Source organism: Lethenteron reissneri, chromosome 37 (assembly GCF_015708825.2).
Source record: "Lethenteron reissneri isolate LAM-NWPU_2019-01 chromosome 37, ASM1570882v1, whole genome shotgun sequence".
Taxonomy (NCBI): Eukaryota; Metazoa; Chordata; class Hyperoartia; order Petromyzontiformes; family Petromyzontidae; genus Lethenteron; species Lethenteron reissneri.
In genome coordinates, this window is record NC_083815.1 from 12,594,057 (window position 1) to 12,608,767 (window position 14,711).

Below are 14,711 nucleotides of genomic sequence, written 5' to 3' on the forward strand. Positions count from 1 at the left end.
ACAACATCTATAATCACAACTGTAACACAAGTAATAACATTACATAAACTACTACTATAGTAATACAAACATGAACTGATATAATAACTAGTACTGTAATATCAACTACTACTATAATAACAACCACAACATATAATCACAACTATAACTATCATTAACATCAATAAAATAACAAACAACTAAATTTCGATTTAAAGCTTTCGTGACTGCAGGGATTCATCTTCTTGGTTCTTTCGGTAAAGTCACGTAGAAGGGAAGTAATAAAATAATAAAAATAAAACATAATAAAACAATTCTCACGACGTTTCGGCCACAACGCAAGCAGCCGTCCTCAGGCGAAGAATGGTGGTGCTTCATTCTTCGCCTGAGGACGGCTGCTTGCGTTGTGGCCGAAACGTCGTGAGAATTGTTTTATTATTTATTATGTTTTATTTTTATTATTTTATTACTTCCCTTCTACGTGACTTTACCGAAAGAACCAAGAAAACAAACAACTACTACTATAGTAATAAAACATGTACGGCTCTACTAACTAATACTGTAATATCAACTACTACTATAATAACAACTACAACATCTATAATCACAACTATAACACTAATAACATCAATAAAATAACAAACAACTACTACTATAGTAATAAAACATGTACTGCTATACTAACTAATACTGTAATATCAACTACTACTATAATAACTACAACATCTATAATCACAACTATAACACTAATAACATCAATAAAATAACAAACAACTACTACTATAGTAATAAAACATGTACTGCTATACTAACTAATACTGTAATATCAACTACTACTATAATAAAACAAGGGCGGTGAGAGAGAGTGGAGCCAATCTCACACGCGCCTCTGTAAGCCTCACACAGCCTGTCAGAGGAGCTACACGGGGAGACATTTGTATTGTGTCTGCCTGTGTGTGTGTCTCTGTGTGCGTCTTTGTTGCCTGTGTGTGACCCTCTGTGTGTGTGTGTCTGCCTGTGTTTGTGTGTGTGTCTGCTTGTGTGTGTGTCTGCCTGTGTGTGTCTGCCTGTGTGTCTGCCTGTGTGTGTCTGCCTGTGTGTGTGTCTGTCTGTGTGTGTCTGCCTGTGTGTGTGTCTGTCTGTGTGTGTCTGCCTGTGTGTGTGTCTGCCTGTGTGTGTCTGCCTGTGTGTGTGTCTGTGTCTGCCTGTGTGTGTCTGCTTGTGTGTGTATGTCTGTGTATGTCTGTGTGTGTGTCTGCGTGTGTGTGCGCCTCTGTGTGTGTCTGCGTGTGTGTCTGCCTGTGTGCAGTCTCGGCTCGAGTCATGATTCCCATCGGAGCCCTGACCTCCTCCTTCTCATTGGAGGGTCACCAGGACCTCAAGATCCTTCAGCCCTGGTGGGACGTGTTGTGCGACATGCTCTCCGTGCCCATGTTCATGATAGGCATCTTTGCCGGGATGCTGCAGGTACGTCGTTCCAACGCTCTAGACTCTAGACCAGACATGTCCAAAGTCCGGCCCGCGGGCCAATCACGGCTCGCGGTCAGATTTCACACGGCCCGCAGCTTCGGTCTTATAAATTATAAAACTTTAAAGATGTTATTCTTCCTTTCACCACACGGTGGCAGCACCATTCTAATTCTATCTGGCTCTGCATCCGTGCCGCAAACCCTTCTCGAGTCATTTCTGCCATGGCGACTGCAAAAAAAGAAATGCGGTCATTCGCTAAGAAAATGCTGAGCTTATTCGGCTCCACATATTTGTGTGAGCAAACATTCTCAGTCATGAACTTAAGCAAGAACCGATTGAGGTCAAGGAAGAGCGACTCCCATTTGCGTGGCATTTTACGCATCTCAACCACTGCCCTCTAGCCAGACCTGGTCTCTTTACTGAAATCTAGATCTCAGTATCACCCTTCTCATTAGTGTCAGCAAGTTATCTGTTCCTTGATCAATCTGAAATTGAGTGTTTTGAACGGTAACATCTGTCACTATTAACAGTGAAAAGCCTAAAGCACACAAATGCACTTGGACTTATAGCACTTGTTTTATTAAACTCTTGAATAAGATTTGGTTATAACTGTTGATGTTATGTACCTGTAGATGTGACACAAACTATTGCTTTCTGAAAGATCTTGTAAAAGACAAGGGCAAAATTCGCTTGTTTTAAAGTTTAATGATAACAGACCACTTTCCATTACTTATAGCTCATGTTTAAAATGTTCATGAGGCACAGATATTTAACTCATGGAAATTTAAGGTATTCTATACAGTTTGTTCAATGTTACCTGACTGAATGAAAGGCAGAATTGTGTTTTTAGAGGAGTTCACGTCTGCCTGAGTGGCTTATATTTGGTTACATTGTCATTGAAAAATAAAGGTAATTGTGACAATTTTTTTTTTTATAAAACAGTGTGTATTTTCAAGTAACATTTGTGGTTAAAAAATGTCAGAAGGAACTATTGGCCCCCGGGCATCTTCACTTTATCAAATTTGGCCCTCTTTGCAAAAAGTTTGGACACCCCTGCTCTAGACTCTACAGAGTCCCCACGCACATTCATCAATGTCGCCGCCATGCTATGGATAACACATAGGCTTTCACGACCAATATTCATAATCAACGTTTTTGGGTTTAGATCGCGTTATTTATAAATGTGTCGTAACCCTCCACCACCCGACACGGCCAATCAGTAAAAAAGTGTCACGTTGACAAAAGACAAATAGTTCACTGCTTTAGCCCACCGGTGTGTTGAAGCGTGAAACCACAACATTTACAATTTGAGTACGACGTTTCGCTGGTATTTGCATCCAGCATCATCGGGCAATTCGCCAGAATGGTGAGGCTCTGCTGTGTCTCCCATTCTTATATAGAGCAGCAGCAGGGTGACGTCATCATTAACTCATCAGGTGCAAAGATTTGAGGGTGGGGGGTTATTGTAATGATATACTTTGCCGTTACCCCACGCACAATTCAAGTGGATTAGCTAATTGCTGAGGTAGAATCAGCAGTAAGACTCCTTCCACATAATGAGGCAGAGATGACTAGACACGAGGTTGCCAAAATAATTGAGAATAGTAAAGTACCAATAGTAAATATTAGCTCGAACGAGGCAAAAGCCTTAAGAGAGCTTCGTCTAAATAAAGATATTCAAATCCTAGCAGCTGATAAGGGCCACACTACTGTAGTGATGTCACGAGCTGATTATGATAATAAAATTAAAGATTTATTAGAGGAAAGTACCTACATTAAAATTTAACGAGATCCAACTAATACTTTGGAACGTAAGACTACTGCGATCATTGCAAATTCATTAATCCCAAAAAATGAGCAATTCCTAATTAAGCCAAGGGCTTCAAAACCACCTAGACTGTATGGGCTACCAAAGATCCATAAAATCGGCATCCCTTTACGACCCATAGTCAGTACAATTGGCTTTGCCACATATAAATTAGCAAAATATGTAACTAAGCAAATACAGCCCTACATCGGTAGGACATCATCATTCATAAGAAATTCAGAACATCTTGTGAATATGATCAAACATATTAAACTTAACCCTAATGATATTTTGGTGAGTTTTGATGTGATTTCGCTATTCACTAAGGTTCCAGTGAGCGAGTCGCTTAAATTACTTGATACACTGGTAAAGAATACAGGTTTACCAAAAGATATTCCGAAACTCACTGACCATTGTTTAAATAACACTTACTTCTTATGGAGAGGTGAATTCTTTAAACAAAGGGAGGGAGCAGCAATGGGCTCTCCTTTATCTCCTGCTATAGCAAATTTGTACATGGAAAACTTTGAAACCAGAACACTTGCCTCGAGCACATTAAAACCATCCTTTTGGTTTAGATATGTGGATGACACTTTGGTTGTCTGGCCACATGGTAAAGATACACTTAACGATTTTCTAAATCATCTCAATGCCCAAAACCCGGCCATTCAGTTCACCATGGAAATGGAGGTGAATAACACACTCCCGTTCCTGGATATTTTACTTGGGCATGGCCTAAATGGTAAAATAACACACAGCGTTTACAGAAAGCAAACGCACACTGATGCCTACCTGAATGCAGATGCGCATCATCACCCAGCTCAGAAATCCTCTCTTATCAAGACGCTCATACATCGGGCTAAAACAGTGTCAGATGGTGAAAGTCTAGTGAGAGAGATTAAACATGTTAAAGAAGCACTAAGACAGAATGGCTACAATAATGCTCAAATTAACAGAGCACTAAATGCCAAATCACGATCGCAAAGCAATACTGCTGAAAGCGATCAGATTATTAAAACAATAATAAGTATAACCCGTAAAAACAAAGTTTTTCACTATAAATCCTTTATATGCATGGCAGCGAACTTAATATAAAGGATTTAAAAATATATTCGCCTGTGAAGGACGCGGGGATCGATCCCGCGACCTTTGGCATGGGAAGCGAGGGCGCTACCAACTGCGCTACTCCGCCACGGCCTGTGGAGGGGTTACGCTCTGGGCTCTTATACTGTGACGTTCAGCCAAAGCGTTGAATGAGTTCTATTTGAATATATGTAAAATAATTTTTTTTGCCTAAAAAGTGTAACATTTTGGGAATTTTTTTTCACGAACATTAATTGTCTGGCACAACGATTCTGTGTGGAAAATGTCAGCTCGATTGGATCACGGGAAGTGGGTTAAAAAACGACTGAAAGATTTGCACGGTCGTAAGCAAGCAAGCACGCAAGCAAGCAAGCATGCGAACATAATATAAAGGATTTAAAAATACCATTTATCTCAGGAGTAACTGACAAATTAGCCCGTGTTTTGCAAAAGCAAACCATTACAGTAAGATTTGGTACAGTACACAAAATTCAACAACTAGTAACGTGCACTAAAGACGAATTACCTAAATTATCAACAGCAGGTGTATATCGGATTAATTGTGTATGTGGCAGATGCTATATTGGACAGACAGGGCATAACGTTAGTATAAGACTAAAAGAACACCAGAGAAATATTAAACTATCGCAAACACAACTGTCGGCAGTGGCAGAACATGCATGCCAACAGGGACACTCAATTAATTTTGACAACGTGTTGTGTAAAACTAGTTACTACTGGCAAATACTAATTAGAGAATCCATTGAAATTGAGAGAAACAGAAATAACTTTAATCGCTCAGACAGCTACAGGCTTAGTGCGGCCTAGAGGCGTATTATTAAATAAGATACATTACAATTCCTTATAAGGGAAACAAACACTAACTGATTACTAATGTAGCATAATCACAATAAAACACATTCCAAATGATTACTAATCTACAACTCGCATCATAACAATAGCCTGATTAACAATCTAGTATATAATTACAATAACCCCTCCCCTCAAATCTTTGCACCTGATGAGTTAATGATGACGTCACCCTGCTGCTGCTCTATATAAGAACGGGAGACACAGCAGAGCCTCACCATTCTGGCGAATTGCCCGATGATGCTGGATGCAATTACCAGCGAAACGTCGTACTCAAATTGTAAATGTTGTGGTTTCACGCTTCAACACACCGGTGGGCTAAAGCAGTGAACTTTTTGTCTTTTGTTAACGTGACACTTTTTTACTGATTGGCCGTGTCGGGTGGTGGAGGGTTACGACACATTTATAAATAACGCGATCGAAACCCAAAAACGTTGATTATGGATGCTATGGATAACATTGCAGAGATGTTGACGACCTCGCCTGGTACGCAGGAGGCCATAGGTTCCATCCCGACCCCTGCTGCATATTTGGACTTCGCGTGTGTCTCATCATCACAGTGGCCGGGAGATGTTAACTACCTCGCCTGGTACGCAGGAGGTCGTGGGTTCCAACTCGACGTACGAGCTCACTCAAAGCGCTGGCTAGAGAGCACATCTTGGGTCGATATGGGTTGCCTCCCCCTCCGTACACACCGGGAATCGCGCAAAGTGAACCTGAGTGGAGCGACGTCTTCAAGGAGACCACACGGCGCACGTCATGATCACGTGGTACCCACTTCCCCCACCTCCGCCCAGAACATGAACGAGCGCATTCTGTGTGTGCCGGTGCCGAGAGGCTTCGACGTGGATCTGAAGGAGTGGAACGAGACCGTGCTGAGGAAGCTCGTGGCCAACCCCAGGGCCCACACGGTGAGGTCCCCCCTCGGGCCGGCTCGACACGACCATGCGGGGGGGGGGAACCGCTGGTTGCCAGCGGTAAGGCCGGCTGCGCCACCGGCAATTGCCCGAGGAATAGTGTAATGTACAGTATAGTGCAGGGGTGGGCATACTTTTTCACTCGCGGGCCACAATGGGTTCTAAAATTTGACAGAGGGGCCGGGCCAGGAACAGATGGATGGAGTGTTTGTGTGAACTAATATAAATGACATGTAAACTGATTACATGAAAGGATTTGGCCTTTAACAGGTAGCAAAGCATTTATTTGCAAGGCAATTTAACAAATTGCACGAACATGAACAATACAAAAACATGTCGTAACGTGACTGATCAAACATCATGAAAACATCTGAGGCCTGCGCCCAAACCAATTACCTCACTTGAACTTCTTTATTATCTACATTAACAGGTGAGAGCAGCCACGCAGGCTGTGTGATGGAGATTTGGCTCCAACCTCGCTGCAGCAACACATAATCAGTTTCAGTGGGAACAGTGTTGTTGATCTCCCATTTTTGCCAGTGCATCCAAGTCTGGAGTTATTTTGGTTGTGGCAATTCTCTGGATAGATCTGAGGTGCTGATCCGTTAACTTTGATCTGTGACGGGCTTTGTTGGCGTTCATGACGCTGAATATCTGCTCACACACATAAGTGGAGCCAAACAAAGTCAGTATCTTCTGTGCAGTCCTCCGGAGGTTTGGAAACGTGGCTCTGTTAAGTGAAGCATAAAAATCATTTAGTTTAACAGAGTTGAACTCCTTTAGGACGGAGTCAGACTGAAGATCTATCAGTTCCAACTGCAGCTCCTGTGGTGCTGTTTCAGGGTCTTATGACAGGGGACAGGACACCAGCTGAAGTGACTGTTCAATGTTTTCGAAATCAGAGAACCTACGGCAGAATTCTCCGTGCAGGTCCTCAAGCGATTTGCTGTATTTTTTTGCGTTTCGCGGTGCCTCTTCCTGCATGGCAAGTGTGGGGAAATAAGCGAAAGATTTGTTCGCAATTTGTCCGGAGAACAAAGTGAGCTTGGATTTGAAGGCTTTCACATGTTTGTACATGTCGTGAACAAACTGATCTTTCCCCTGCAGTTTCACATTCAGCTCATTCATGTGTGAAAATATGTCCACAGCAAACGCAAAGTCACGAAGCCAGTTCTTGTCACTTAGCTCAGGGAATTCGTCAGATTTCCCCATCAACTCCAAAAATGCGATGACATCTTCTTTCAGCTCCCACACTCGTTGTAACACTTTCCCCAAACTTAACCAGCGGACACGAGAGTGGTACAGCAAGTCCTGATGATCCGCATCAGTTTCCTCCAGGAAGGTAATAAACTGACGGTGCTGAAGTCCCCTTGCTCGTATAAAGTTCATAAGTTTTACGACTGGATTCACGACATGATTAAGCTGCAATACAGGGATTCCTGATGGATGATGCATTGAAGGAAAATAAGATCCTGGACAGGGTTTTCCTCTTTCACTTTATCCTGGATTATTTTCAGCAGCCCAACATTTAAATTTGGCGATCCATCCGTTGTGACATTGACAAGTTTACTCCAAGGTAGCGTCATTCTTTTGATGACAGCAGATACCTGGTTATACAAGTCCTCTCCCCGCGTTGTTCCTTTCAGGGACTCCATGGTGAAAAACTCCTCTGTTATCGCAAAATTGTCTTCAATGCCTCGGATAAAAATGAGGAGCTGAGCTGTGTCTTTTACGTCCGTACTTTCATCCAGTGCTAGTTAATATAATTCAAAGGAAGCAGACTTTTTGTTTAATTGACTGACTATATTTTATCAATAAGTTCCACATGGCGAGTCACAGTCCTGCGTGATGAACTGACTTTTTCAAATTTGCTTTTGATCTCCCGACACAAGATGTCTGCTATCTGTACCATGTTTTCTTTCACAAACTTACCTTCGGAGAAAGTGGTAATGAGTGGTAATGTTGGTAAGAAGAAGTTTTTAAAGAAAATTTAAATCGAAGTGAAGAAGGAAATAATTGAAAAGTTTGTATAATTAATGATTTTTCAAACTTTAATTATGTTTTCTGTGGTTAAAACTCTTTAAAAAACTGTGGGGTCTAGAACGGACTCGTGAAATTCGGAGAGAACTCGGAGTTAAGTTTTGTTTGTTTTCTTGAATTACACAAAGCGTAACAGTTATGTATATAACTTTTGTTATATAAAATTCCTAGTAAGATATTAATTTCGTGATGTAGTCATACCCCTCCCCCTAATTTAGAGAGCGAAAGCGCCGAGAACGTAAATCGCTAACATAAGAACCCGTTAATCTCTTCTCGCATCATTCATACGATGATGATGCGGTGAAGTAAACGTTCATACGATATTACAGTGAATGCTTCCAAAAACAATACTGTACCCAAATATTACTGTTAACTTACTTTCAATAGAAACATGAATTGCTCATACGAATATTCTCTCTCTCTCCCCCGGTCAAAGTGCGCCATCTATTGGGGAAATGGGGGCATTACAGGAGGAAGGTAAAATTTTATTTAATAATAATAATATTTGGACAAGTTCGGCGGGCCGGATTAAAAAGCCCAACGGGCCGTACTTTGCCCATGTCTGGTATAGTGTATAGTGTAATGTATAGTGTGGTGTATAGTGTAATGTATAGTGTAGTGTAATTTATAGTGTGGTGTATATTGTAATGTACATTATAGTGTAATGTATAGTGTAGTGTATAGTGTAATATCCTAGTACAGCACACCGGTGTGTTGGAGAGCAAAGCCACAACATTGACGATCTTGAGTACGGTGACGTTTCGCCAGTAATTACAACCGGCATCATCAGGCAAAAGCCAGATTTGAGCTAGCTCTGTCACCGCAACGGAGGGCATGTGACATCACCGCCACGCCAGTTAATTTTGCCCTTCCCACACTCGCCCAGGTTGGCTTCGACCAGTACCAGTACCGGTTGATCAACCAGTTCTGCTACGACAACGCGGTGCTGTGGATCAGCAAATACTTCCCGCACCTCGTCGTGCTGCACACGCTCATCCTGACGGCCACCAGGAACTTCTGGTTCAGGTTCCCGGAGACGAGCTCCAAGATTGAGCACTTTGTGTGCGTGCTGGGCAAGTGCATGGATTCGCAGTGGACCACGCACGCCGTGCACGAAGCCGCGCTGGACGGGTTGGCGTCAGCGGCGGCGGCGCTGCAGCCGCCACCCGCCCGCCACGGCGGGGAGCTGCAGGTTAGAAGGGGGCTGACTACTAAGAGACGGCCCACGGATCCTTCCTTCCTTTGTCATCCCTTCCCCCCTTAAGTAACAAAATTTAAAAAGTTCCCCTTTTCTCCTTTCGGGGGGGACCCTCCGTGGGTTTGGGGCAGAGGTCGCAAACGGGTTTTGATTCCTTACCCGTACCCGGCCGCACCAGGGTCACAAATGGGTACCCGTACCGAGCCGGGTACGGGTACCCGTTCCCTACCCGTACCCTACCCGAAATGAGTGACAAACGGTTACTCACCAGTGACTCACGGCCTACCCGTACCCGTACCCGGCCGCATCAGGGTCGCAAACTGCTACCCGTACCTGTACCCGGCCGGGTACGGGTAGCCGGGTATTGGGTAGGGTACGGGTATCGGGTACCCGGTTGCGACCTCTGTTTTGGGGCAGCGAGCCTGTTCACGCATCTTTCTATCCGCCTGCTTTTCATAACCAGTTTGGCTTACGGTTGGCGGTGTGTGTGTGGGGAGCGGTAGTGAAGCGGTTAGCGCTACGCTGCGCTATGATCCCGGCGACCCAGGTTCGATTACCGCTCATGGCCAACACCGGCGACGATTATCTGAAACACGTTCCTTCGGAGTGGGCACGTAGTAACTTGGTTGGACAGCGCGTTTGTGCACGACAGACAAATAATCCCTGGTGGGCAGTATGGAACCTGTTCATACTTGTACCAGCTTTGGGCCTCTCCTAGGTCTACTCAGCCTCAAATGAGTACTTGGTGTGGTGTGTAAACATCGCCACTGGGGAGACAAAGGCGGCCAGGCGTGGTGCTGGCCACCCACCCCCTCATGTACAGTTCCAGCCTTCATAAGTGCTCGCTAACTCGATAACAGCACTTGCCCCTATAGTCTGTTAAGGCTATACGGGGGCTCTTGGTGTGCGTGTGTATGTGCGTCACGATGTGGGTGTCTGAGTCTGTATGGGTCTCTGGGTTTCTGTGGGTCTCTGTGGTCTCTGCGGGTCTGTGGGTCTTTATGGGTCTCTACGGGTCTCTGTGAGTCCTGATAGGTCTCTGCGGGTCTCCATGAGTCACTATGGGTCTCTGGGTTTCTGTGGGTCTCTGCGGGTTTCTGTGAGTCTCTATGGGTTTTTGTGAGACTCTGTGTATCTTTGTGGGTCTCTGCGGTTCTCTGTGAGTCTCGATGGGTCTCTGTGAGTCTATATGGGTCTCTGTGAGTCTCTATGGGTCTCTGTGCGTCTCTGCGTCCCACGCTCGCAGCGACCCGAGATCCGACGAACTCCCCATGGAGAAACTGCCTTCTGAGTCTCCGCCGGCACCGCCCCGGCCTTCCATCCGATTCGTCGACCCCGGCGAGGCCGCCCCGCCCCCGACTGGCCCCCCCCGGAGCAGAACGAGGGCCGGCGGACGCCATCGGATGATCGCATCCTGGACAAGAAGGAGGGCGAGCAGGCCAAGGCTCTCTTCGAGAAGGTGAAGAAACTGCGTGCTCACACGGAGGCGAGCGGCGGGCTCCACAGGCTCTACGTGTGGCAGACGGGGGCCCGCTTGCTGCAGGCGCTGGTGGTGCTTGCGTACACCGGTTACGCCGGCCCCAACATGCGCTACCACATCCACTGCGTGGAAGACGAGTACATCACGGGCTACGGAGACTTCTATTGCGTCCACGGGCTGTGGCGCATCTTCCGCATGATGTGGATGGCCTACGCGACCACGATGTGCGTCTACGCGCTCACCTGTGCCTACGTCTTCTACTGGGTGGTGACCGGCAGGTGAGAGGGGGGGGCGGCGGGCTGCCGCAGAGCGGTTGCGTGGCACCGGATCGCCGTGCGGCAGCCTTCTGACTTTGGTCTGCGGGCTTTTCGCGGACGGCGACACCGCTACGTATATCTAATCGTAACGTTCTACCGGTGGCTTCGTGGGAGATCTTCCGCGTTGGGACGAGGGTCGACGATCGCTGAGTTCTCTGTGCTGGGGGGGGCGCTGACACCGCAGGCTCAAGGAGTACAGCTTCGCGGAGGCGCGCCAGGAGACGGGGGTGGACGACATTCCGGACGTGCGCAACGACTTTGCCTTCCTCCTTCACCTAGTGGACAAGTACGACCCCTGCTACGCGTGCAAGTTCTCTGTCTTCCTGTCCGAGGTGAGGAGAAGCCGCTCGCAGAGCGCGCTGTGCGCTGCACGCAGAGCGCCGCACGTTTGACGGAGCCGACCGCGCCGATCGGAGATGCGGGGTAAGGACAACAAACTGTGGGTCTCTGTGTGGTGAACGTGGTGCTGGCCACCCACCCCCTCGTGTGCCGCCTTTCTGGCCTGCATAGGTGCTTGCTAACGGCACTTGCCCCAACAGTCCGTCGAGGCTATACGGGTGATGTTGAGTCTTTGGGTCTCTGTCTGAGTCTATGGGCCGTGTTAGTCTATGTGTAATGACCTTATGGGCAAGTTATGTAATGACTAATTATAAGGGGGGCGTATCGGTGGTGAAGGTCAAAGGCTGAGTGAGACCACAAGCTCCGGGAACCTGCTTGAAGATTCAGGAAGGGGGCGTGGCCGGAGGCGGGGCTTGGCCGCACCGGGGTGTATATAAGGGGGACCGAACCAGAGGTTCGGTGCTGTTGCTGGTCCTGGGTCCAGGCTGCATCGCCGCTCGCCGTCATCTCTCTTCGTCGTGGCCGATCTCCTGCAGGGCTCTCATCGTCACTGTCGCTGCGCTAGTCAAATAACCGTGTAGTTGGACGCCGACGATGGGGTTGTGTAGAAGGGTTGGCTATGTGTAGTTACGTAGAGACGTTGATATTTCTGTATCGTCCAGTGTGAGAATAAATAAGAAGGCCTCTACACGATGCGTCTCGGAAGTCGCTCACTACATGTGTATAACGTCTTTACCGTCATGGGGCGTAACGGCTCATTGGGCCCTCGCTGCTGAAACAAATAAAATCCATCCACGCGTGGCTGCTGGTGCTGTTGCTGCTGCTGCTGCTCCAGGTGAGCGAAAATAAGCTGAGGCAGGTGAACGTGGATCAAGCGTGGACCCTGTCGCATCTGACGGAGCTGCTGGCGATCAATGCGCAGGGCGAAAGCGAGCTACATCTCTCCAAGCTGGCAGCGGTGCCAGTGGACACATACCGGCTCACTCAGATACAGGTGCCCGTGGACACACCCACTTACCCACCCACCTATGCACCCACCCATCCACACCCGCACACCCACTCACCCACCAATTCACTCACCCACCCACCTCACCCAGACACCCACTTACCCACCAACTCACCCGCACACCCACCCACCACTCGCGCACACACCCACCCACTTGCTCACTCACCCACTCACTCGCCAACACACCGCCCACGCACACACCCACCCACACACCCACTCACTCACCAACCCACACACCCACCCACCCACACACCCATGCACCCACCAACTTACACAGCCACTCACCCACTAACTCACTCACCCTCATACCCACTGACCCACCCACACACCCACTCACCCACCAACTTACTCACCCTCGTACCCAATCCCCCACCGAAGGTGCTGACGCTGGACTCGATGCACGGGTGACGCTGGGGGCGGCGGTGGTGCAGATGGTGAATCTGCACAAGCTCCGGCTGCTGAACTGCACCGTGGGCGTCGACAATCGCGCACTCGCCTTCCTCAGCGAGGAGCTGCGCCAGCTGGAGGTGCGTGGGTGGATGGGCGGGCGGGCGCGAGGGTGGCTCGGTCTGAGCGGTCCATTCGGCTCCACTGATCCGGGCCGTGACATCGCCAAAAAGTCACCTCCCCCACCAAATGTATTTAAGTCACAATGTCGGGGACCGAAATTCACCGTCCGCCCCCCCCCCCGCGCCCTCTCGCAGGTGAAGTTTGCAATCAAGGCGGAGGTCCCGGGCTGGCTGCGTGACATGCGCCACCTGGAGGAGCTGTCCCTGGAGGGGCCCCTGACGCCGGCGCTCCTCAAGCCGCTGGGCGGCCTCAGGCGCCTGCAGGGCCTGCGCCTGACGACCAGCGTCGCCCGCCTCCCGCCCGGCCTGGCCACTGTCGCCAGCGGCGGCGGTGGCCTGCGCGCGTTCGCCCTCGACAACGGCGGCGCGCGCCTCGAGTCGCTGGCGCCCCTGAGCAAGCTGCGCGGCCTGGAGACGCTGCGGCTGACGCGTTGCGGCCTGGAGCCCGCCGAGCTTGCGCGGCCCCTGCTGGCGCTGGGACGCCTGAGCGACCTCGACCTCTCCCGCAACGGCCTCCGCTCGCCGGGCGACGGCGACGACGCGGCGATGCTGCCGGCGGCCGCCTGCAAGCGCCTCGCCGTCCTGCGTCTCTCGGACAACGCCCTCGCGAGCGTCCCGCGCTTGGCGGCGGCGGGGGGGGCAGGCTCGCTGGCGCTGCGCTCGCTCTTCCTCGACGGGAACCTCATCGGGGGCGAGCTGCCCGCTGGGCTGTTCCGTCTGCACGGCCTGCAGGTCCTCGACCTGAGCCGCAACGCCATCGCCGCCCTGCCGCCCGAGGTGCGCCAGCTGACTCGGCTGAGCACCCTCCGTCTGTCGGGCAATGCCCTGCGGAGTCTGCCTGACGAGTTGTTCCGGTGCGAGGGGTTGCGGACGCTGGCACTCGCCAACAACGAGCTGCGCGAATTGAGCGGCCTGGTCGGGAGGCTGTCGAGGCTGCGCCGCTTGGAGCTGGTCGGGAACCGGCTGACGGAGCTGCCGGCCGAGCTGGGGGAGTGCGCGGAGCTGAGGCGCGGGGGGCTGCTGGTGGAGGAGGAGCTGTTCGAGTCGCTGCCGGCGCAGGTGAAGGAAGCGATGCGGGGCGAGCCCAGTGGCGCGACGCAGAGCCCCCCTGGAAGCCGGGAGAGAAGTCCAAGGAACTGAGAGAGAAATCCGAGAAAGTGAGAACCCGAAGACACCGAGAGACTTTCACCGGCAATTACAACCGGCATTGTCAACTCCGACTATACAGCAGTAGGCAGCGTCAGGGTTGGGATCGAAGCCACGACCTCCTGTATAACAGGTGAGGTAGGTAACATCTCAATTACCAAGACCTGTATAACAGGTGAGGTAGTTGACATCTCAATTACCAAGACCTGTATAACAGGTGAGGTAGTTGACATCTCAATTACCAAGACCTGTATAACAGGTGAGGTAGTTAACATCTCAATTACCAAGACCTGTATAACAGGTGAGGTAGTTGACATCTCAATTACCAAGACCTGTATAACAGGTGAGGTAGTTGACATCTCAATTACCAAGGCCTGTATAACAGGTGAGGTAGTTGACATCTCAATTACCAAGGCCTGTCTAACAGGTGAGGTTGTCAACATCTCAATTACCAAGACATGTATAACAGGTAAGGTAGTCAACATCTCAA

The 14,711-nt window shown here is 49.1% G+C and overlaps 1 protein-coding gene across 1 annotated transcript; it reads left to right on the forward strand.

The window, feature by feature from the left end:
- The first annotated feature begins 683 nt into the window (after positions 1–683).
- Positions 684–14,488, forward strand: LOC133351320 (volume-regulated anion channel subunit LRRC8D-like). Its single transcript, XM_061566419.1, is given in 11 exon segments — positions 684–717; positions 1,289–1,446; positions 6,007–6,120; positions 9,053–9,358; positions 10,611–10,629; positions 10,708–11,122; positions 11,346–11,493; positions 12,336–12,494; positions 12,885–12,908; positions 12,911–13,033; positions 13,211–14,488. Coding segments are annotated over 10 exon segments (2,457 nt in total). The 5' UTR covers positions 684–717; positions 1,289–1,302; the 3' UTR covers positions 14,216–14,488.
- The last annotated feature ends 223 nt before the right edge of the window (positions 14,489–14,711 follow it).